The sequence below is a fragment of the Triturus cristatus genome, chromosome 12 (genome assembly GCF_964204655.1).
Source record: "Triturus cristatus chromosome 12, aTriCri1.1, whole genome shotgun sequence".
Lineage (NCBI taxonomy): Eukaryota > Metazoa > Chordata > Amphibia > Caudata > Salamandridae > Triturus > Triturus cristatus.
In genome coordinates, this window is record NC_140595.1 from 643922573 (window position 1) to 643948322 (window position 25750).

The 25750-nt window shown below is 44.3% G+C and overlaps 1 protein-coding gene across 2 annotated transcripts in view; it reads left to right on the top strand.

Moving 5' to 3' along the window:
- Positions 1-25750, top strand: part of USP10 (ubiquitin specific peptidase 10) — a 333623-nt gene that overhangs the window by 299538 nt on the left and 8335 nt on the right. For both annotated transcript variants that reach the window (XM_085638327.1, XM_085638328.1), the window contains 2 exons: positions 6411-6555; positions 7326-7391. In XM_085638327.1, coding sequence (XP_085494453.1) covers positions 6411-6555; positions 7326-7391 — 211 coding nt within the window. The remainder of the gene's footprint in view (positions 1-6410; positions 6556-7325; positions 7392-25750) is intronic.

The following is a 25750-nucleotide window of genomic DNA, read 5'->3' on the forward strand; positions in this document are numbered from 1 at the left end:
TTCGCGTTTGCGTTGGAATGCGATAAGAGCGTGTTTTTTTTGGCCAGACAGTAATGGACCTGATATCGGCCACTCCCAAAAGATGCCCTTCTGTGGAGAGGGGGCTGGTGGGCGACTTCTGAGGCCGCCTGGCGCTCCCTTGTGACTGAGGTATGGAATGCCTCGCAGAGTCGGATGTGTGACGTCGCTTTAACGAGTATCAATGGTTTGTGTAAACCTGGGTTTTCCTCTTACCTTGGGTTTTACAAATCATTTTCTTGCCACCCTCCGTTCAGCACTCGAGCCTTCCACTGAGAACGCACTGAACATATGTGCCCGGCAGTATTCACTCCCTATTCTGGACTGTGCGGGAGATTTTGAGCTGATTTTTTAAAGTTCTGGGATTTGTGTACTTGCAGTTGCACATCTTAGTATTTACAGTGAACCCAAAGATGTCAAGCATTACCTTTTGTTTTGATGCCACTAAATCGGTTATTCTCATTGACGTCACTGCCCTTCTTGCCATTTTAACGTGAACGTTTCTCCCACTCTTTAGCTTTTCAAACAAGAGGGGGATTATTTTGGCTCCTGGTCAAGATTAAAAATGTATTTGGCGATAGGGGGTGTTTTTTCCTAAGTGTCACAAACTACTACTTTATATACCAAAAGCCCAGGGCACAAGTCCTAAACAAGCATTGGCATAGCCAATAGGTCTCGCCTTTGGGACCTTATAAGTGTTTAGCCATGCAACAGTTGCATAACTAAATACTTATAAGGTCCCAAAAGCGAGATCTATTGGCTATGCCAAGCGGCCGCGAAAATGATCGCGATCAAACTTCAAAGCGGCCGTGCTGCCGTGAAAGTAATCGCGGTAAAGCGCTGCGCGCGCCCGCGCGCATTCACTGTAGCTCTAGGCTGGCCTGGTAGCACTTTTTGGAGCCCTCTCAATAAGTCTCGCCAGACCAGCGCATGCGCTGGGTCAGGCGAGACCTAAAAAAAGAAGTGGGGGAACTAACCTAGGTAGGCAGTGTGTAAGTGACATCACGGCGCGCGACATCACACATGGCATCACAGGAATTGACATCGAAAGTGGCATCACAAGCCACGACTTTACAGGAAGTGGCATCAAAAGAAGTGACATCAGAGCTCATATGTTTAGCAGGTCTATCATGTGTACGTTTGAGCGCATTGCGAGGATAATAGCACAGTGAGCTACGGAAGATATGTGACTTCTACACCTTGCAATCCCCCTGTACATTCATTTACATATAATTTATTGTACCTGTAATATGCACGTGTTGATGTAAAGCGCTCTGACACCCTGCATTGGGATGAGTAGGACTATACAAGAACAAGCATTTGCAATGCAATAGGTCTCGCATTTATGCGAGTTTAAGCTATTGGCATTGTAAATGACGCCTTTTATTTACGTTTCAAAAACAAAACCATAATTAAAAGGCGTTTTCATTTACAATGCCAATAGCTTAAACTTGCGTAAATGCGAGACCTATTGCATTGCAAATGCTTGTCTTGCATAGCATATAACATCCAACATAGTAAATGGATAGCACCTGTATGTCGCTCGATTGGCAAGACACTACCCATCAGCCTTAAGAGTTTTGAGGGCGGATACTGGAGAGGTATACGTATTTGGCATATCCAGATTCCCTCTGTCCATCTGATACCAGATGAAGAAATTGTCTAATAGAAATGGTAAGCATGGTTACTAAAACTTCTTTATCCTAGATAACTGCTAGAGTTGGCAATTTTTTTTTTTACGAAGCACTTTAGATCGTACAGCCACAAATTTTATATAAAACGTATAAGAATATATTTAAATTATGAAACTGAATTTTATATTGATTTTTAATATGGTTTTAACGCAATGTGATGGTTATACATTTATCATAATGTGTTCTTGTTATAGTAGTGCAAAACTCACATGTTTATGCTTTATGAGGTTTGACCCCGAATACATTTGTTTTGGAAAAGGCAGACGTCAACAATAACGGCGCTTCATCAATTATGGCACTCCTCCTAATAGCCTAATCCCAAATACAATTTTCCCCGTAGTCGTTTAGTACGCAGAAGTAAACGATAGTTAAGCTGGGAAATAAGAAAGTCTCTGACACCGAGAATACAACTAACACCACTTGAGAAAAGAAAGGCGATATGTGGCGCACGGTCTTTTAACAGAGATGATTTAACTTCTGAGAAAATGTCCTGTGGGGGCTTCATGCTAATTATACCAAGTAGAGCTGGAACTTGATAGTGAATAAGTAAATCATGAAACCAGGCGTTTAATACCGCTGCTTGGTAACGAAGAGGAGTATAAACCACCAAATATAGTTTCTAAATTTGAGGAGATGAGGAATATTGCATAATTGTAGAAAATGCATTTGTAAAACAAAATAAACAAGCGGCCGTGCGGCCGCGAAAGTGATCGTGATCAAACATCAAAGCGGCCGTGCGGCCGCAAAAGTGAAAGTAATTGCGGTCAAGCGCAGCACCCGCGCACATACACTGTGGCTCTAGGCTGGCCTGGTAGATCTTTTTGGAGCCCTCACAAATTGTCTCGCCAGACCAGCGCATGCGCTGGGTCAGACGAGACCTAAAAAATAGTGGTACTTAAATCATTTCATCGCCTCCCCGGGTGTAGTAATCTCTATATAAATGCAATTTGCTTTGTGTAAATACTGGGAAAGACCAACACATCTGGCATTCTTACAGTGCATGCATATCTCCTAAACAGGGACTGAACAAAGTGAAAAGCTGCCTTTCTTAAGTATGTGTGAAGTGCTAACAAGGTGTGAGCCTTTGTTTCCTCTCCGCTTCATTTTCATCAAGTGCGAGGCTCCTGACTGCTCCCAGCCAAGACACTCGAACAACAGGAGGCCAAATGACCCCTCGAAATCGGCCTTTGTTATTGGCCCAGCAGGAGTCTTAAATAAGAACGCCCCGTCCCCGCCTGCACGTTGTTGGGGATCGATAGCAGACAACAAAGTGCAGGCGCTGCTGAAAGTGTCCCGGTTTTTGGAAATTACACCGGGACGAGTTCAGCATATTCAGAGGGGCCCACATTTTTGGCAGGGTGGACGGCGTTCACCCTGTGAAAATAGTGGGTGGACGCCGTCCACCCCCTTGTACCCCCAACTCGTGCCCTGCATAAGCCCCTTCATCAGAGAACAAATTACATTCTTCAAAATATCTTGGAAGTGAGACTGTTGAAAAACTGCCAAAGAGATTTTTAAAAGGTTATGAAATGGCTGCGTTAGAGCTTAGCACAAGTTAAGGTGTCAAACCGTACCCTTATTTGATGGTTTAATGGCAAGTGAATGCCTTGTGCCGTCCTCCCGCATCGGGGTGCACGTACGAGAGCAGGAAGGGGGCGTTGTGTGCCCATCTGTAGATAACCAGGAGGTTGGATCAGTCAGTATGCTGGCATTTTCAACCTAGGAAAGCTTTAGTTTGGCTAGACATATTTATTAAATGCAGTTGTACATCTGTCTTTTTACTTAAACGTTTTACATATTGTACATTGTAGTTTAAATTACATTATGAAACATTCCATAAGAACATCAAATTCCTTGCTCCATTTTATGATTGTACACTGCACTGTTTCCTTTTGCCCTCTTAGGCGCGCCAGGGTCGGACATTAACAGAAATAGTCCGGGGCACTAAAATAAGGGGTAATTATTGGATTACAAAGTTAAAAACTGTCCCATATTTACAAATCGGGGCAGTTTTTAACTTGTAAAGACACGCTGTACAAGGGTTTTTGCATGGTATGGAAGACTTCATGGATTTGAGCTTACTGCACGCAATGCTTGTTTTAATATTTGGGAGATCGACGATAAAAACTGGCACAGCAAAACCATAAAACAGGGCCAAAGGCAGCCAAAAAGGTGACCTACACAACGATCTGTCAGATCACCCTACCAGGCACTGCCTGATTGCACTCTAGACCAATCCGAGGCAGGTTAACTATGTAAGAAGCAGCACTGAACACATTCTGGGAGTTATACTCCAGCCGTACAACTCAGGAGTCCTTAACTGGCATTCTTCTGTCACCCCCGCTTAATAGGTTCTCAGGCAGAGGCCACTTAAAATAGCATGACTTTCAGGGCTTTTGAGGTGGTGATTGTTTGGGTTCACCTTGAGGCTTGTGCTCAGTGCATACCCTAGATTGGCATCTTGACTACCAGAGGTCTGCCCCTGGGGCTGTTAAGCTTGAAGGGCTGTTGAGGGGTAAGATACCTGAAGGATTCTGGCACGGATATAAACTTTCTGAAAGTACCTGTGGTTTTTGTTCGAGGGTGCCTTTTGCTTTATTCACAGTGTTAGAAGTTAGATCACTGACTTGTCCTCAAGTTAGTAGGGTGAAGAGATTTATCGTGGAAGTGGCTTTGAAGGTTAACCTTTTCTGGCTGTGTGGTTTTGAAGATTGTTGTGGGCTTTTTGGTGGAGTCGGCTGTAGATGACATTGCAGTAATCCAAGCACACTGTGGATACAGCTCATGTCTGCTCCAGTCATTGGTTGGTTTTGAGGTGTGGGAAGAATTTGCATTGCATGAACAGCTGCATATTGAGCCCCACTTCCAACCAGAGCATTGATATATATTTGTGTTTTGGGCCCATCCGTGAGATTGGATTCAGATTTAGTTCCCACCTATTTTTATTTGAAGGTGATCCCAAGGGCTGTATTGTAATGCCACTTTCCGTGCTGCACTAGAGCAGAAGGGGAGGTTCTTTTTGGCATCCTGATTGCTTACATCAACTCTGAATATGTATGAATTAATGCATGGTTTGTTGACAGCAGAGCTTGGGGCAGTAATTGCTGTTTGCGTTTCTGGGCTCTGTTGTCAGAACAACTTGCGTTAATGCAGATATTTCCGTGAATGTATGGCTCAAGACCATAAAAAGAGTGCACACCCCTTGTATGCCGCCGCATGCTGGACACGGGATGATACGGCCCCAGATGAGTAGCTTGCAATACCCATCATGACTGGTGTGGGTGGTTTAGGGACTACTTTGAACACGTTTCTACCCACTGAACTTTGAAATTTTTGTTTGTTATTAAATCGAGCAGAGAACCCCATCTTTGAGTTAGTGAGAAACGTGATGCAGACATTTGGCGAAACGTGAAAGGCCAAAGCAAAGGTGCATGAATGTCATTGGTATTCATCTGGAATGCAGTTAATGCTGAGCTGGTATCAGTGTCCGCATGTAGATACAGCACATGTGTTAAATAGCCAAGATCTTCTAAACATGTTAAAACTGAGCAATAGCACGATCTTGACTCATCTACTGACCAATTCTGTTTCCTTCAATGGTCTGACAGAGGCTGTTGCCTTTACTTCGTTTCCAAATTGCCTCCCACCTCCGTTCCCCTTTTTCCGAGTGGTGTTGCATGTTGCAGACAATCTTGTACACATTACATATGGCTTTCAATTTTGTCCAAGCTTGAATTTGTGACCTGAATAGATCTAGTCTGGTGGCTGTATGCAGAATAAGCCATTGTAGCTGTTCTTTTGTACCAACGTTTTTTTGGGCCTGATACAGGGCACATCCACACATCAGACTAGACGGGAAGTAACTGTTAAATGGTCTGTGCTTTGTGGCCATTGGCGATTCAATGAGGTTGTAGGCTGAGCTAATTTTCTATCATGCGAATGTTTGCCCAAAAACGTACCTCTGTCACATTGTGGAATTAATCGCGTCTTTCTCTCTTAACAAGGGTGGTATAAAGAGCTGCCTTATAATGTGAAGAGTTATTTATCCTTTCCCCTCACAATCTTTAAAGCTTGCAGACAATCAAGATCCTCTAGTACAATTTGCCACATCATGATGATTACTCCAAGAGTACAGTTTTGGAAGCAAAGTGTACTGGAAAATGCGTGGCGGTTCAATTTTTTGTTGATCAGTTATGAGAAGAACGCTTCTTCTTTTGCATCCGCTGTTGCTTCTTTCTTCATTTTCCATAAAATACTATTGATAAAAGCCCATAGATGATGAAAGCAAAGTAGTCTACTCTTTGTAGTGCCTATCATGGAAAGGAAATTCTAGGATAGAAAGTTTAAAATTAAAGTTAGGATGGAAGACTATCTCTTGAATAATGTTTACTTGAACTGTAAAACCTTTAAAATCGTGAATTGTCTGCGGCAACATTGTACAGTATGCAATTATTTTGCCATAAATGTCATTAGGTGTTCACCTTATAAGTGTGTTAGGGAATGTATCTGTCAATTGTAGTTGCTTGTACTGCTCTAAGCTTTTGCTGGCTATCATTTCATATATTCATTATCTGCTTGGTGTAAAAATGTTTGTCGGATTTGGGAGAGGTGTATAAAGAAATGACTAATCTAGAGATTGTAATAGTTTGAGATAATAACAATGTTAATGTACATTGGTCCCATCTGCCCGTTTGCTAGGTTGAGATTAGCCGAAGAGTGACCCTGGAAGAGCTTCCTCCTGTTCTCGTTTTACATCTCAAGCGATTTGTATATGAAAAGACAGGTGGATGTCAGAAGCTCATCAAGAATATTGAGTATCCTGTGGACTTGGAAATTTGCAAAGGTAATAATTGTCGGTGACTTGCACTAAATAGTCAAGGTCTTCCTAAAGTTATATTAAGTGGTATATTTCAACCTGCAGACGCGCTGTAAAAGGTGGGTTGATACTTTTGTTTCTACATGCTGCTCTATTATCAGGGACTTGACCATCTAAGAACAATCATTGGATTAAGCTTTGGTTCAGCATGTGGCCTGCAGTGCAGCTTTACCACTTAGAAACTTAAATTCAGAATGAGCAATGGAGCGGAGTGTTATCACAGCTGGCAAGCCGTTATACAGCAGAAACAATGGGTGGTTATCACCGTGAGACTGGTGTACCCAAGAAGCATGACGTGGGAGCATCCACATTGTTTCTCATCCTCTAAAATTTCAGTGACCTGGAAAAATCCCCTACACACCACAAGCAAAATGTTCACTGCCATATTGCAGTGTTGCAGTTCTATATTTCTTGCACTACTACTTAGAGAGTAGAAAGCGTACAATGAAATAAAACATACATTTCAAATTGAAGCTGGATATATAAAAAAGATATGGATCCAGAGCCATTAAGAAGTCCTTCATGATTTTAGTTTAAGAGATGCAATAATTAGACACTTCTCCTTTTATCCGGATACTGGTCTCCTGCATTTCATTGGCCATCATTGTAGTTACATGTATAAAAATAAACTTTCTGATGTGTTTAGCATAATAGCTCTTGTATATTGTTGTGGTTATAGTGATTAGATTTACTCGTGAAATTCAAACGTTACTAAGTTAACTTTTTGTGTCTCTCAGATCTCCTCTCTCCTGGTATGAAAAGTAAGATTGTGAAAGCTCAGAGGACTTACCGGCTCTTTGCAGGTTTGTTTATTTGTTCTTTTTCCCATGTTTTATATTTAGATGTACACCCTCTCTCCCTGATTGCATATGAAGACATGCATACATTGTCTTAAACATCGCCAAAATTGTACCAAGCCTGAAAGCATATGTTGGTATTGTAATCTTTGGCAGGTTCAGGTGCATTATGAGGGTTATCATGAATACTCCAACTAAATATGCTTGTGACCACCCTAGGAATCATACCTCAACTTGATAAACCATTGAAAGTTAATATTGCCATTCATTATTTTTCACTTCAGTGTGTGGACCCTACATAGCCCCAAGAATGTAGAATATTGCCCAATACACAGGATGTTTTCAGAGCACATTTTCAATGTACTTTTAATTCAGACTTCAGTAACTCTCTCCTCCTTTAAGAATGTAACTCTTCTCAGGCCATCTGTGTTGGGCCCACCTGTGATCAGCTATGGTTAAAAGTGCAACGGGGGTGGGGAGTGGGAAGTAGCTGTACAGTTGTCATGTGTAGTACATCTTAAGTCATCCCCACTGCACATCTAATGTTTCAGGTAAGTAACTTTTCCTTACCCACTACTGGATTTTTCTCAGACTCATAAGCCTAACATAGGATACAAGGCTGTACCCAAACAGAAAGAAGAGACTTTGAGGATTTCTCATTGGTAAGCAGCATGACCTTCAGGATGTCAGAAATAATGCTCGAAGGTCTGCGTGTTTCATTTTGCTCACCTTATATTTGTGAAAAGATATTCTTTCTTGTACCTGTTCCCCTGGACACCAGAGTAAATGAATGTTCAATGGCATGAGTAGCTGTAGATACACATGCTGTGCATGCTCCTGCCATCTAGTGTTGGGTCCAGAGTTGTGCAAGTTGTTTTTCTTCAAATAAGTCTTTCGAGTCACGAGATCTAGTAACTCCTCCTCTCGGTGATATTGCGCATGGGCATTGACTCCTTTGTTAGATTGTTTTCTCTCTGCCGTCTGGTTCTGACATGTACCTCTGCTCCGTGTTTCAATTCCTATTGCTACGATTCCTCGGTTTCTTTACTGTCTTCAACAGTATTTTTGAATGCGCTTTTCCACTTCTGTGCTACAAAGAAATGTAAGCGGTTCGGACTTCGACCGACCGCCCTCCAGGGCTTCGCCTGTCTTGGGTGTGTGACCACCTCAATTGAAGATGCGGTTTTGATGGAACGGACATCGTTTCAATTTTGCCTGCGTTGCCAGGCAAAATACCGGCACACCGATCAACACCTTGTGTGCAACCTGTGCCTTTCGTCCAACCATTAAGAAGCTGACTGTTACACGTGTAAGTCGTTCCGTTCCAAGAAAACCCTTCGGGGTCAAGAGAGCCCGTTGGTTGAAGTCTCGAAGGAACTGGGATGACACTCCTGACCTTTATGAGGAAGAAGTCGCCCAGGAAGAGGCGACCGCCAAAGGACATGGATAGTATGTCTAAGCAAATTGTTTGCTGTTTTAGGGAGTGTGCAGAATTTCTTCCCCCTCCCCCCCCCTCCTTTAAAAAAAAAACAAATCAGCAGTGTATAATGTTTTTAAACTGAGACATGTTCAAAGGGTTAGACCCAAAATATACTGTAGGTAGATTAGCCAAGATTGGCATAGATCAACAGTGGCAGCAGCGGATTGACAACAAGATTGGCTTTCATCATTTAGATAGTAGGCGAATGTGCACACTTTCCTCTTTCAAAATAAACCACCATGTTCTAACAGCAGTAGCTCTTATGTGAGCTTCTGCTGTTACATTAATGATTGTGAATCTCCTAATTCCTGAAAACTAAGACTTCTGTTTTTTTTCTTTTTGGATTGCAAGATTTGTCTCTAGCATGTGGCTGAAAAGACTGATCTTTATCTTGAATTGTATTGAAGAAGAAAGTCATTTTCTTTTTTTCTCCTTTTCTCACTAAGTTACCAGAGGGGTTGGTAATTCTCAACCCCAATAATCAAAAAATCCAGCTTTGAGGTTTAATTTTAAGTTAGCATGTTTTTTAAAAATAGTTTGATAATTATGGCGGCTTGAGAAACTTCGAAGTGTACTTGAAACCTCATTTACGTTGCACAAAAAAACGTAACTTTTACAGCCATGAGCTGATAAGGGCTACTTTATTATAATTACCTTTTTTCCTAACTTTAGAATGTATTGTAGACAACAGTTTCAACTGAAGTGTTTTTAAGTATGGGGCAAGGAGATGGTATACGTGGAATCGCTTATTTTGAGCATGACCCCAATTATTAGACATGCGGGTAAGTCCTTCCCTGGCTGCATGGATTCTGTACACTCCTGCTGTATACCTAATTGTAATGGTGTGCAACACATTCTCATGTCAACAATTTTTATCATCTGCCACATGTCCAGGCATTTTAGGTAGGGAATGCAATACTTGACTTAAAAATTCTTGCAGAACTCTTGTCCTTACTGCTTTTTATAATCCAGGAAATACCTCATTTTCTCTCTGGAATTTGTTTGGCTTGTGGGACTCAGGTTTGTTAGGTCACACAAGTCTGTGGTTGACTTGACAAGCAGCTCAACACAACTTTATTGAGCTTGCACAATAACCAACAGTTTTTGGTAAGGTTGTTCAACAGCCACAGTTGCAAGGAATCTTTTCTTTATACCCTATGTTGAGGAAGAAGGGGTTTTTATATTGTTTTTGAGTGGAAACCTTGTTGTTTTTTTTTATAGTGATGGAAGTTTGACAAAAATGCTATACATTTGGTGAATCTCCATTTGTAACCCAAGCATTACTTGACTGCCATTTATTGAACCTAACCATCCTGTTGCAGGCGTACGAGTAGCTGGTCAGCTACCAGTAGCTCCCCAGTTACCAGTAGCTCCCCAGTTCCCTAACATGGAAGCATGTGCTTGGTTGAATTATATGTATACCAAAATTAAAACGCGTTTATTCGAGATGAATGTGTGCGTTTTCATATCTCATAAGCTAATATTTGGAGAAAAATGATTACATTTTCAAAATGTATTTAAAGCTATTATTTGAGTTCAAGAGATTTATTTCTCACATTCTTATTATCTTGGTGCCCGTCTGGTTGCATCTATGGCTGTCACCCATGTTGAGGCATTCCAAATTGATAGTACTTTTTAATTGTTCCTGTTGGCAACCCTGCCTGATGCACTGATTTGAACACTGCTGACAATCTTGGATGGGGTGATCACTACTGCTGCACTAATATTTGTAGTTTGGGTTGATTTTCATTGAACATATTACGCTCTTGTTACAGAAAAGGTTGTAGACTCCTGTCCTATTAAATCTTGTTTACAAGCACACCAGTGCCTTGTTTTCTCAACTAGAGTTAAAATTGTACATTTTCCAAGTCAGTATAACAGCAAATCTGATGATGCCCAAAGCCAAACATTATAGAGGGTGGTAGAGGCAAAGGTGGTGAGAAACAAATTCCTGTTACAGAAATAAAAAGTGAGCCAGAAACAATTCTCTTAAAAAAAGTTTAGAGGAAGCATTTTTTTGTTACTGGTTAACAGTTTACAGGGGAACAAGTAAGTGTTTTGTTCTTGTTTTGGCTAGCAGTTACCAAGATCAATTATGAAATTCAAGTTTGACCTTTGGTGCAAGCTCCTTCAACACCTTCATGCCTAAGAGGTTTCTGATATGTTTGTGTTCTGCACCCGCAAACAGTATGCTGAGGTGTGTGCATCATTTTATACCCTTTGTTGATGAAGTAACGATCTGAGTACCACATGAGTTTGCATTCTGTGCCACACCCCCTACGTGGAATATTTGGTCTCCTTTCCTTAGTGTCACCAGTAACACCTGGGGTGTGATCTGGTGATCAGATGTTAAGAATGCTTTGCATAAATAGGTTCTTATACCCTCAAGATCAGCTTTCATTTTGAATAAATACAAGAGACCCGTCATTTTCATTAACTACTCACATATATGCATTAAAGTGTACACAAAGAGATGGATGGAATGCTGCAGAAGGCCTTTTTCATGAAGCGATTGACCAGTGATAACTGCTCCTGGACTGGACCTTGCTGGGGGCTTCTGCTGGAGTGAGTCCTCACTCTTAAGTGCTGCCCCAGAGGTTCTGTGGGCCTGAGAATTGGCCCAGAGGAGCTGCTCCAGAAACGCTGAACATTTTTTCTGGACCACTGGAGCCATCAGTGGGACCTGGCAGCAAAGAAGTCAGATTTTTATGAATCTTTTTCTGATGCAGCTTCACGCTTTTCCTGCGAGAAATTTTAGCTTCCTAAAAATTACGGAAGGTAAAATCTTTGAGGATAAAAATGCTTGCTGTATTCGACCCTTGCACTATCGTGGTAGGCCTAAGATTGCGCCTAGAACCTAATCTACCACTTCCATAGACTGCTGTGGGCGCTCAGTGCTTTTTGTACTACTTTTACTTTAAATTTGAAAAATTCATAGCTCTGGTTCACTTTATTGGATTTTTGTTCTTTTGGGGTCATTTTGTTTATTACATTATACACTGTTTTCCAATTCAATTTGGGATTTTTGCTCTTTGTTGTAACTTTACTGCTTCATGATCCATATGATCGATTTTTGTTTTGGTGTTTTAATCATTTAGTTTTACTTTTATTTCTTAATTTTTAATTGTGTCACTGCAGTTTAAATACTATACATTCCTTTCCTCCGAGGGACCCTGTCAATTTATGCACAGCTAAAGAAGGTTATCCCAGGATTTCTAATTGTAGCCTGCTTTTACTCCTCGGGCACCAGATTCCCTATCTTTGTGGGACTTAATCCACTGCTGTTCTCTGTGGGTATTAATCCACATAACAGAAATCTAATTGTTCCGTAGTTTTGGCTTGTATTTATTCCATAGGAGAAGAAAAATATGTTATGTCTTTGTGTATAGTTTATGTATGGTTTGTCCTTACACCTTATGTTCCATTGTCCAGTCTAAACTGCTTGAGCTATCGGTGATCTGGAAATACATTCAATGAGTAGTGTGTGCTTTAGCGCTAGAATTAGTTTGTCCCCTCTTTATGGTTAATGAGTTGTGTTGTATTTCTGAAGTGCTTATGTGCAAAGTAGAAATGTGTTGCCTGTCAAATCTTATTTCTCTATTCTGTATTTATATTGTTAATAAGCTCCAATTCATCACACATTCTCCTTTAGTAGGACCACAAAGCATGTTTGATAGTATTGAATATGACTTAAGTTTTATGGATGTCCATGGTCAAAATTATGCATATGTCAATATTAGTAAGGCGAGGCGCTGGTTATGAGATTGGGGGAGCAGTACCAAATTGCTTACCTATTTCCTTTGTTGGTAAAGTCCATGTGGGTACTCTGAAATGCTTAATACATGTTCCTCTAGTAAAGCCTGACTGCCACTCTACCAGGACTGAGCTAAGGATTTATTAGTGTGACTCCAAGGACCATCTTTGGGGTATTGTGATATTACATGGTAAAGCTACCCTATACATACCACATCATATTCCACTTTCCTACACTCTGTAAAGCCTTTGTTTCCCTGTATTAAGGCTCTCCTAGACCCTTTGGGGTCTGCATGGGAGAAACCCTTTTTCAGCCTGGCTGTCAAGAGGCATATTGCCAGATGACATAGACCCACAGCAACTATGCCTTTCATTTTGATTCCAGAGTGGATATCAGGGGCAGTGTCAGCAGTAGCCTATCAAGTCCCTACTGTCCTTATGAGCTCCACAGCATCTGAACCCCTTTGACTCCTCCACCTTAAAACATCACCTTCTGTGGGGGAAACAAGCTCCCATTTTGCCAGTCAGTGGGAGGTGATCATGATTGACGTCTGTGTGTTGAAATGATCTGCTGGGGCTATGCCCATCCCTTCCTATTCTCGCCCCTCCCCGGAAACGACCCTTTTACTTCAGAGTATGCTTGACAGTACTTGCCTTGAATCCTGAGGCAGAACTCCTTACCTTGCTGAACAAATGGGTGATGCCTCTGGAAGAGGGGAAACAGATCCCCCACAAGGTGTCTCTGGTGTATGGGTTTAGGCCACAGCTCGAAGTCATGTGACAAGTGTGCCCTTATCCAAATGCAATCTTGGATCGCAAAACCATGGTGTACATCACAGACCACTGCAGGAATTCGGAAAAGCCCTACTCCTGCTGGAAATCCAGCGCGGAGTAGTTTCCTCTCTCAGGGATGCTCCTGAGAAAGGCCTTCACTGCAGTCTGTCTTTGGATAAGTAGAAGTCTAGGAAGAAGCATAAGAAAGCCAAGTGGCCCTGATCCCATCTTACCGCTCTTTCTCTGAGAAGTCAGTCTGCAGGGTGCCCCTCAGATCCACTCCTGGTCTTTTTCCGAGAACCAGTTCTGCATCTGATCCTGATGCAGCATTAATTTCCAGGGCCATCACCAAAGTCTCAACCGATTGAGGCTTTCAAGGAAACCATGTTGCAAATCTTTGGAACCCTACGGCTCCCTCAGGAGCTCCTCAGGCGCCACGTATCGCCAGAAGCCTCCAGTCGGGTTACTGTGGGCGAATCTGTCCTTTGCGCCCTTTTGTTGTGTCTCTTGAACCTGTTTCTGGTTAATCTCTGGCTCCTTGTCCTGAAACACGAACCATGCCGGTTCCTGCCACATTGATGCTGGAGGAGGAAGCTGATCCTATTGTCTTGACATAGATTTCATCCTGAAATAGTCCTGACATGCCTGACTGCAATTCATTTTGACAAAACAGCACCTCTATCTAGGAGCAGAACTCCAGCAACTTTTTTGGATCGGATTATGACCAAAGGCACCCAGCTTTTGGTGATGTAGATGATAGGTTTTAATTTTTCCCACACTGACTACTACTTTTATTTGAACCTACAAGAGGGCAATGGATTGGACACTTCCCCTTAGGCAGAGCTGGGTTCTGTCCCTGTCCCTTCAGTGGAAGAGACAGCCTCATTTGCTGTGGTCATCAGGTGAGCAGCTGAATTCCTGGAGTTACAGTTGCTGTCGGGTAGAAGAGAAAACCAAGGTCCTGACTGAGGTTTTGCAGTTGAGGCAGATCTCGTCCGATCCTTGCTGCAATCCAGCAAGCCATAACTAACACTCTCATGGGTACCTGGTCTAAACTTTATTCCTGCCCAACTGTAAACAGGCAGGTAGCACAAAGTCATAGATCTGCCCGGGAGGAATTTCGTGCCAACCTGCTATGAGCTATTTAAGATGACCAGGATGTGGCCAAGTACTTCATAAGGTCAGGACTGGACACTATTGATTGCTTAAGCAGATCCAACTGGACTTGCATAGTGCACTGGCACTATGCATAGAGGAGATCCATTGGTTTCTTAGGTGACTTTCAGGCATCACTCATGAATATGCCTCTTGATTGGTCTCACCTATTTAACGAGAAGGCAGATACTCGTGGATCAAGGTAGGACAGGTGCATTTCAGTTTGTCTTTTTCCCCTTCTACCTCACCAGTGACACTCTGGTGTTGACAAAGGTGATGGCATTGGTCGCCACACATATTTGGAGGTCAGGTATATCAGTCTTACACTACCTCAATGGCTGTTGAAGTGGAGCTCGCCGCATTCAGTCAGGGTCCACTTCAAGATCATGGCAAACTTCCTTACCAGATGGATTCACTATCCACGTGCTGAAGTCACAATTGACTCATTTTCAGAGGCTCCCTTCATAAACTGGGACATCCAGTTTATGAAGCATTATTGAGCCTTCCCTCCGAATCTGCAAGTCCAAGACATTTGGGCTGAAATCCAGATGTGTCAACCTTTATCCTGGATCTCAGTGAGAGGGACTGAGGCTTCTGGTCTTCTGCATCCTGTTTGTTGACCATGCTGATAGCATATGCTGGCTCTGCTGTGTGATCTGAAGTCTTAGTGGGTTGAGCTCCAAGGGATCTTGTAGAATTCCATCTATGGTTTTGAGGAGACTGCAAAATATCCGCAGTGGTGGCTGCTCGAGCTCAATTGGACCAGTGGCAAACCCCTCTCCCTACCCCACCCAAAGCTGACAGTAAAGGCTGATGCATCACTGCTGGGTTGGGAAAGGTCATCCTGGAGAAATGAAGATCAGAGGATTCTAGGCTCCAGCGGAGACCCATCTCAACATTAAACTGTTGGAGTTGCGAGCCATTTACTTAACTTTGAAACCAGTCCTTCCATCCATCAAGGGAAGACGGATTCAGGTCCTAACAGACCACACCACTGCCATGTGCTATTACAAAAAATGGCTGTGTGTGGTCTTGAGCCCTGTTCCAGGAGGCTCTTCGCCTCTTGATCAGGTGACTCATAAGGGTATTTTCTTAACTATGCACTACCTGGCGGGATCTTTGAACACTAGGGTGGATGAACTCAGCCGGCGGATTACGATTGGCAGTATACATGTAAAAGTGGCACAGGGCATCCTCCAGCAATGGGAAGCCATTCTTGATCTCTTTGCCATTGCAGAGAACGCACAATGTCTGCACTTTCAAGTGTTGAAGTTACCAAGAACTCACTCTCTCTGAGACACGTTCCACATCGAGTGAAGGACTGGATTCCTGTAGGTCTTCCTGATGCTTTCTTTCCTGCCTCAAGTTGTGAAGATTAATAACGACTAGGTCCAATGTACCTGGAACTTCTGGTCAAGAGCACCAGTCCTTCGAGCAGGCTGCCGCTTTGGGAGAACCTTCAGTCACATCTATAGGGAAGGGTCTTGCACTGGGCTTGTGCAATCTAGATCGCCATGCTTTAAGAGATTGGGCAGCAGCAGTTTACGGATTTCAACCTCCCGGAAGTAGTGGATGTCATCCTTGCGGCCAGGCATCCTTCAGCAAAGGCTGTTTATGTTGGGGCGAGTTTTTGGCTTGGTGTGGTATTCGTAATACTGACCCATTACATGCCAAACTGTGGGTTGTTTTGTTTGCTTTATTTTTCTCCCAGGAAGACTTCCATTGGGCATTGTTTTTTATTTTTTTTCATAAATATTTTTTTATTAAATGCTTACAACATTGCCGATAGTATTGTACATTCGTAAATCTTGTATCCTACACTCTACAAGATAGTCCGCAAGGTTGTACATGGTACAGGTATCGTTCACTCCTCAACGTTTCAAACAGTAGTTTCCACCTTTCGGATCCCAGGCTTCCCGCCTGGCTCTGTGTTAAGCTGCGTGAGTTAGTCACTGAGGTCAGAGTCCTCAGGCGGGGGGGTGGTACAGATATTGCCCCTGAAAGTGTTCCATTTGCCCCATAACCATGTCCATTTCTGGGTGCGGCCTCTGTGAATAAATACCGCCCCCTCTACCACTATCGCTCTAAGTCATGACACCAGTGTTGATGTAGGGGGGCGGTAGGCGCTCCCCAATGCTGCGCGATATTGCGCTTGGCCAGTGTGATCCCCAGGGTTGCCCAAGCCTGTGCTCCGTGGTTGAGGTCAGTTGGTTCCCAAATATTGAGAAGGCATCTCTGCGGTTCCGGGGGTACCCCAAAACCGGAGACCCGGGTGATTGTAGCCATGACCATTTCCCAGTAGTGTGTTATAATAGGACAGTCCCATATCGTGTGGTAAAAAGAGCCTGGCATCCCACACTCCCTCAAACACAAGGGAGTTTCAATCAATCAATCATTCTTTATTCGATTGTTACATCATGAAAGAACACTGACAAGATTAAAATGGGAGCAATAAAAGAAAGAAAACAAAATTCAAAAACAGATACATAAAATTTCGTAGAAAAAACAAAGACACAAAATCTTTAAAATCCTAAGAAAGCAATACATAACTGGGTCCAGCCCATTGAGACTCTGCTAAAAAAAAGAATTAAATCAACATAGCAGTCTTTCCTTAGATCATAAAACAACTAAACAGAGAAAAAACACAACTGGGTCTATTATACAATTAAATGTCAAGGATAGAGGGTGCTGGAAGAGTTGCCTTCTTCACAATGGATCTGCGTATAGCCCAAGACTAGCTCAGAAATGTAGCCATCGCAATGACTGTCCTCTCGTGTGTTTGTATTTAAGATACGAAATGCTATCTTATATGATCTGGTTCCTAGGTTTAAACAGATCGGCTTAAGCCAGGTAGACCTGGGGCGGGCATAGGCAGGACACACAAACAGGACCTGAATAATTGTCTCGGCCTGTGTGGGACATGTGGGGCAAAACCTGTTGTGACCATCCTTCCATCTATTTCTAAAAGAGTTAAGTGGGAGAGACCCCACTCTAAATTGATGGAATAGTTTACGATCTTCTGGCCTAGAAATAAAGTTCCAGTATGGTTCAAAGCAACTAATGTACTTATGGTCCATAAAAAGCCCAGATAGGGAGCTGCTGTTAACCCCAGATCTTATTGTCCCATGCCTAGATTCCCAGTACAGGGCTTTAAAGTCCTGTTTATTGGGGACATGATTGCCCCTGGGGTCTAACCAAAGGTGGCCCAATCCCATATCATACAGGCCACCCTTGATATATTGAAGCCAGGCTATTCTACTAGACTTATCTTGGTCTTTGATATACCAAATCGCATTTGCATACGAGAGTAACTCAGGGGTTGTCCACAATCTTCTCCAGTAAGAAAAGGGTCTAAAACCAGCTTCGTCATTGAACGCCCTACAACCCAGATCTAACAGAAGAGGTTGTGGACTGAGGGAGACCGGTCAGTGAGCGCAGAAACTTATTTTGGGCTAATACTAGGGGCGAAAGATTGTCATAACCCCATATCTCTGCCCCATAAATGATTGAGGCTCTTATTTTCCCATTATAGAGTGCAATGGCAGGTCCCACCGGTTTAGTATGTGAGGCTTTGTGTTCTTTTAGTAAGGCCCCAACTAATTGGTTATGTTTGAGGACGAGTAGATCAATTTGATGCTTCCAGGTCAGTCTATGGTGATCCCCAGATATGTAAACGTATCCGTTTGTTCCAACGAAATATTATTCATTGACAGTTTACACTTAATTATTTTGCTTTTGTGCATCACCATATATTTAGTCTTATCTATGTTTATGGCCATATCATGGTCATTACAAAAGTCCAGGAATCTGTCTAAGGCCCGTTTCAGACCAGATTGAGTCTTGGACAATATGAGCGTATCGTCTGCAAACATAAGGAGTGGGACCCTATAGCCATCCAATGAAGGTGCATCAGTTGGGAAATTAACAAAATAAGAGAGAACCCTATTGATGAACAGAGAAAACAGGGTCGGGGCTAAGACACACCCCTGCCTTACGCCCCTGTTGACTGAAAATTTTTCAGTGAGCTCACCCTGTTGTCCCCATCTAACTTGGGCATAGTTAGAGGTATGAAGTTTAACAATGAGCGATAAAAGCGCCAATGGCATACCTGCCTCCTTGAGAGTGTCCCACAGCTTGCTACGAGGAACTAGGTCAAAAGCAGATTTTAAATCTACAAAGGCAGCAAACAGGGTTCCCCCCGTTAAAATGACAGTTTTCCAATAAATCATAGAAAATCTAAAAACCTGCTCAATTGTACTAACGTGGGACCGAAACCCGGCTTGAAAATTGGACAATACCTGAGACTCGTCAATCCATTCATTGACCCTAAGTAATACGATCCTGGCCACGATTTTTTGGAGTGAATCGATTAAGCTAATGGGTCTGTAGTTGGATGGGCTGGAACGGTCTCCCTTTTTAAAAATAGGTATATTATCCGCACCTAGCGGAGAAGTAGGCAAGGGAGCACCCCGAGCCAAAGCATTTATCAAAAAAAGAATATAAGTGGCCCAGTTTTTTTAATCAAATTTAAAAAGATCCGTGGGGATACAATCCGGACCTGGCGCCCGACCTGCCGGCGCGGCATCAATAGCTTTCTCAATCTCTGCCAAACCGAAGGTTAAAACCTCCGTAGATACAATGTCAGTAAAATCAGGCACAGGGGTTAGAGAACAGGTGAACTGGGCTTGATAGTGAGAGACCCACTTATCTGGGGGAACATTGTTAAGTGGGGTAGACTCAAACACCCCACTTCCCCATTTTATTAAATACCCAAATTTCAGCCAATTCTTCTCTTCTGAAGCTTTTGTTAATTCCTCCCATCTTTCTTTATCAAAGCGCTCTCTGGCCTTAGATAGAACCCTTTTGTACGATACCCTAGCTACTTTAATAGCCTGGATATCATTAGATTTAATTGCTAGAGAGAGCGATTTGAAAGCTGCGGAACAATCTTTAGTGTACCATTTGACTGATTTGGAACGAATGCCATTTTTTGCCTTCCCTTTAAGGGTGAGCAATGATTTCAGTTTGTCAAAAAGTGCATCATGCTCTATCTTTAGACAATGAGGAGGATCTTCTAAAAAGTTATAAGCTGATAGAGTCCGGAGCGAATCCTCTAGTGACTTACGAAGCAGACTTTGGATGCCTTCGTTGTCAATTGCTTTAGCCCATTTTAGTCGTCGACAATCGTTTGATAGCTCAATATCACCGACCCGCGTTTCCCTGGGAGGGCCAGTACCTACTGTGGACTTAGTTACTAACCTCATGGATAGAGGTTCGTGATCACTCTCTGGTCTAGTGATCACGACCATATCCTGCACAGTAGACCATAGATCCAGGGTAACAAGGATATAGTCAATCCTGCTCCCACTCTTCCCGTTAAAGAAAGTATTGCTACCATTACTGTCTGATTGAGTTCTCCCATTCACAGCTCTCAGGCCCCACCCCAAAGAGAAACTTTTAAGTTGAAGGGCGGCCTCAGTCCACTTTTTAATAGGAACTAAGGATAGAGATGGAACACCCCAATTACTATACTCCTCAATGCTAAGTTTACAGTCTTCAATCCCCAGGGGTTCAAATGTGCAATTAAAGCCACCCAATATAACCAGCGATTTGGGGCTTGCTAGCTCATTATTGAAAGTGTCCAGATATTGAATGGTTGGCGAAGATCTGCCCCCCGGTTGACCTCTCGAGTAGATATTAATCAGGTTAAATGCAAACACACCATCCTTAATAACTATCAGAACCAGAATATCATCGTTATCCAAGGTAAGTTCGATGATCTGAAACGATGAAGGCTGCCTAACCCAAGTTAAAAGACCCCCACTAGGTCGTCCTTTCCCTTTGGTAGTGGCCACTTTCCCGTAAGCCAGATAGCCCGGTCGATGGGTGATAGATAATGACCATGTTTCTTGTAAGGCAATAAAGTCGTGGGTGTCTACCAAATTCGACCAATCGTTAGAGGGAAGTTTGGAAGTCAAGCCAGCGACATTCCAAGACAACATAGATAGCCTTCCGCTAGGGAGAATCTCAATGGGGGCCTGTGGAATCACTGCAAAAGGGGGCAATTGAGCTCTTAATATTAAGGAGCCTTGGTCGGATGGTGGACCAACTAGAGGAAGTGATTGTGAATTATGGCCGTTTCCGAGCTCCCCGGTGAGATCCGGAACGACCAACTCACATTGTGGTTGTCAGTCGCAAGCCTCGAAGTCCGATAGGGGTGCGAACATGTTTTGTACTGGGGCCTCCCATAAACTGGTGGCAGATCTCAGGCTTACTCTCTGTGGGCCGATTCCCACAGTGGGTATCTGGGTAAAGGAAAGATGAGGATCTTTCCTGTAAAAAAACCCAAGCGGCAGGACCACAATTGAGTTATCCCCTGGCCTTGCATACCCACCCAGAACATCCAATATCACTCTGGGAGACTGTGTGTTGTCAAAATTGACTATCACACAGTCGCCCTTCATTTCCTTCTTGAGGGGACCAACCCACATAATTCGTCTGACCATATTCATATGGTTAAGAATATTTTCATCCCAGAATCCTGCTCCCTTTAATTTGGAATCAAGCCAGTGTCTAGTTTTAAAGAGCAGTTGTTCGGTGGTTTCGAGGTTACTGCTTTGACACTGTGGGACATTAGCCAAAATAACAATCAAGGGAGCTGCCGCGGGAGGGAGATGAAAAGGTCCACCAATCAACCGAGGACCTTGGAGTCTTCTATTACCAACCTTAGGGACTTGTAGAGGGGATTCAGCCCTTCATTGGGAAAAACTATTTGCCCCCCTTCTGCAATTATGGGATAGACCATTACTAGAATGAACTACGGGAAAGTTGGACTCCTTACAGGGGCCCAGAGAAGTTTGTGCAAACTCACCCGGTGTGTCGGGCAAGGCAGCTGAGTTCCCAGGAGGCGAGGAAGACCTATGATTCAAGATTGATAATCTCGTTGAATCTTTACCCCTGATATCTGAGTCCCTAGTTGATGGTCTTAAAGTGTCTGTTAATGGCTGAGTTGGAGAGTTACTATTATACCTGAAGATGGTAGTGTTGGATGGGGGTCCCGGGGTAGGCTTTGTACAATCTATAACACAAACCTCCCTGTTCCCATTACTGACTGTCGAGGTGAGGTGCGACAGCTTTTCCTCTATTAAGCTTAGTCTATGTGTCAGTGGAGACAATAGAGTGGACATGAGATTTTCAAGTCTATACCACAGGTCTTCGCTGCCTCGAAGGCTAGAATCTCTGAAAAATGGAGCGTTAGAGTCGGGGAGTGTGGAAGGATCCTGTCTATTGCCCGTAATAGAACTCACATCATTGGTTTGGGTATTAAGCCTCGGAGTTTTGGCTGCAGAAGGTCTCTGAGGGCCAGCACCCCTCTTCCTTTTAGCAATGGGATCAGGGAGAGCATTAGAGGACTTAGATTTACTAGCCGAAGCGGCTCTGGTGGGAACTTTTTTCTTAATATTACGAGTCACTAATTGCTCAGGAATAGAGGGAGTAGAGGTAATATCTGATAACAAGCTTGAGTTCTGGAGAAAAATGCCAGAAGGGGCTATGGACTCTGTTTGTATAGGAGGTGACGGAACGTAAGCAGGGGAGCAAGAAGTGGCCAAAGGACCAAGGGAAGATCTTTTGGTCGGCAAAGATTCTAATGATAGTCTACGCTCCGTGTTGGCTATCTCCTTTTCCAATACTGAGGAAGCTCTTAAAATAAATTGGTCAAGAGTGCCCGCTATCCCCCCCCTGACAGCGGGACAGTCTTGTTGGTAGCCCTCCTATTCATTGTGACAAACTTTGCATAAATTAATGACAAGAGGGTGGCAGGTCATACAAGCGAAAGTAAATAACAAGACAAATCCAAATCGTAGTTACCAGATTAAGGGGGCACCATCAGGGCCCCAAGAGCGTTAGAGGGATGACCCAACCCAACCTCTAACAGCCTCTGACGGGCGCGGACTGGCCCGCCCTTGGCCCGGGCTTTGCCCGGGCACGCCCGCACGTGTCCCGCGCAGCGGGAGGCGTGTGGTCCTTATAAAGGGCTCTGGGGCCCTCTAATGCCGCATAGCGCTCCTTGCGCAAAGACCTCTGGGAGATGTAGTTCCTGAGGCAAGCCGTTCCCCTCACGGCAATGATAGATTAGAGGCAAGTCTGGCGGCAGCTCGGTGTGACCAGTAGAAGGTTAGGCAAGAAGAACAAAGTACCAGGGCAGCCGTTCCCCTCACGGCGATAAGTGCGAGATGTTTCGCGTCCCGCGCAGCGGGAGACGTGTGGTCCTTATAAAGGGCTCTGGCGCCCTCTAATGCCGCGTAGCGCTCCTTGCGCAAAGACCACTGGGAGATGTAGTTCCTGAGGCAAGCTGTTCCCCTCACGGCAATGATAGATTAGAGGCAAGTCTGGCGGCAGCTCGGCGTGACCAGTAGAAGGTAAGGCAAGAAGAACAAAGTACCAGGGCAGCCGTTCCCCTCACGGCGATAAGCGCGAGAGTTTCAGTCCGTCCGATCTTGTGAAGCATCGTCCTAGTGTAATACGTTCTGTGCAATATTTTCAATTGTACAAGTTGCAGTCTGCCAGTCTTGGTCGTCCATGTCTCCCAGCTCGGCCTGCCATTTCTCTCTCGGGGTGCATGTGGGATCTTTCTGGTTGTTTATCAGTTTGCGGTATGTAAGAGAGATCGCTTTTTTGTGAAGGCAGTCAGTCAGAAGGCGGTCTTCGAGTGGCGAAGACTCGGGAAGATTGGTACCCAAGGGTATGGCTGTGGTAAGTGCGTGCTTGATTTGCAGATATCGAAACTGTTCCGAGTCCGCCATTTGATATGTTGTGCGCAGCTGGGCAAATGTCACCATTTCTCCCTTCTTCCACATGTCCCCTACCCTAGCGATTCCTATCATGTCCCATTTAGTGAAGCCCTTACTGTTTTGAAGCATGCCCAATTTTGGGGTGTCCCAGAGTGATGTGTGTCGGGTGAGTACTCCCTCCCAGCCGAGGGTTCGTTGCGCCGCGACCCAAGTAATTTCTGTGTGCGCAGTGGGGCCGATCAGTGTATGTTGCGTGGCCCTGTTATAAAGGAAGCCCAGGAGACCACCCGCGCCAAGAGCGTGTCTGTCCAGTCGTAGGGCTCGTTCCTCCTGTGGGGCATGCAGCCATTGGTTCACTACTATAAGATGAGAGGCCCAATAGTACAATCGTATATTGGGGAGGGCAATTCAGCCATCATACCAGCTTCTGGTGAGTTTGGACATGGCTAGGCAAGGGGGTTTGCTGTCCCAGAGGAGGAGGCCCACCTCCGCTTCGATAGATTTAAAAAAGGAGTGTGGGACAGGGGTTGGCGTGTTCTGGAGGACGTATAAAAACCTAGGATGGGCCATCATTTTGAATAGGGCTGCTCAGCCCAGAAGAGTCAGGGGCAGTGAGTGCCAATGTTTGACGTCGTTTTTGAGTCTCCTGAGAGGGGGCAATAGGTTACGTTCATAAAATTGGTTATCGGGTGTAATGTGGATGCCCAGGTATCTGAACCCGTCTTTCCCGTGTTGTATCGTTACACCTCTGGGAAGGCGTGGGGGAGGACCATGAAGAATGAAAAGAACCAATTTCGCCCAATTGATCGTATAGCCAGAGAATCTACTGTAGGACGCACAGATGTCTAGCAAGAAATTGATTTATCGACTAGGGGAGGATATGTACAATAAGATGTCGTCTGCGTAGAGGGAAATGCGGTCCTCCCACCCCTCCGTCCACCGCAGTCCCTGTATCACTGGGTCCCCTCTGATCCATGCCGCCAGAGGCTCGAGCACCAACGCGAATAGAAGTGGGGACAAGGGACAGCCCTGTCTGGTCCCGCGCCCCAGAGGGAAGTCGTCAGATACTCGTCTGTTAACCACCAAGTGGGCCATGGGTTGCATATATAGGAGCCAGACCCAGGCAAGAAATTTGGGGCCGAAGCCAAATTTGTGAAGTACCGCAAACAGAAAAGGCCATTCCACTCGATCAAAGGCCATACTGGCGTCTAAAGATAGGATCACCGTGTCTTCCCGAATAGTCGACATGCGGGCCATTACACCATGAAGCCGTCTCAGGTTCATTGCCGTGATGCGGCCTGGCATAAAACCGGATTGGTTGGGGTGTATGAGGGACGTAAGATGGGTCTGGAGCCTGGTTACTAACGCTTTCGCTAGTATTTTCGCTTCAGCATTGAGGAGCGAAATTGGACGGTAGGAGGTGCACTCCTCCGGTTGCTTACCCGGTTTCAGGATCGCTACAAGAGTCGCTATTCTCTGGTCCCGTGGGAGTATTCCTTTTTCTAGACTATCCTCGTACATCTTCAATAGATAAGGCCCCAGCTGATCTGCCTAATTTTTGTAAAGCTCCACGGGAATACCGTTTGGGCCCAGCGCCTTGCCCGGTTGGAGCCCTCTAATTGCAGCCTTAATTTCATCCTCTGTGAGCGGTGCTTCTAGTGAGTGCATCTCTAGAGCTGCCAATGTCGGTAGACGTATGTCCTTAAGTAAGGCCTGGCACTCTTCCTCAGTAGCGACAGTGGTAGGTGTGTAAACTGTATCGTAGTGTTGTGCGAAGGCTGCAACTATGTCATGTGGGTCTGTTGCGTCCTCCCCCAAAGCCATGTTTAGCCGTGCCACCCAGCGACTGGCACGCTCTGTTTTGTCAAGCCAGGCAAGAAGCTTTCCGGCTTTGTCCCCAACTTCGTAGATAGTATATTGTGTTTGCTTAACTCTAGACTTAGCGTCTTTCCACAGGTGATCTCTACAGGCTTGTCTGGCTAGATTTAGTTTGTGGGTTGTTTCGTTGGTTGAGTCTCTTATGTGTTCCTCCTCTGCCAGATTCACCGCTCTCTCGAGTTCCTGCACCTGCAGTGCCTTGTCCCGTTTGTGCAAAGTGATTAGTGAAATGGCCTGTCCGCGTATGACAGTCTTGTAGGCTTCCCAGAGAGTTGAGGGAGAAGTCACAGAGCGCATGTTATCTTGGCAGTAGTGCTTTGTGGTTTTGTGTAAACTTTTCTTTATGGATGGGGCCTTCAGGTATTCTGTGTATATGGGGTATATCCGTCTCCGCCCAGTGTGATGTGAGGTGTAAGTTACTGATACTCGGGAGTGGTCTGATATTCCTCTAGGGAGGTGTACGATCTCCAGGACGTTCTCTAGGTTTGCGGGGGAGGTGAAGATGTAGTCAATTCTGGACATACTATTGTGCG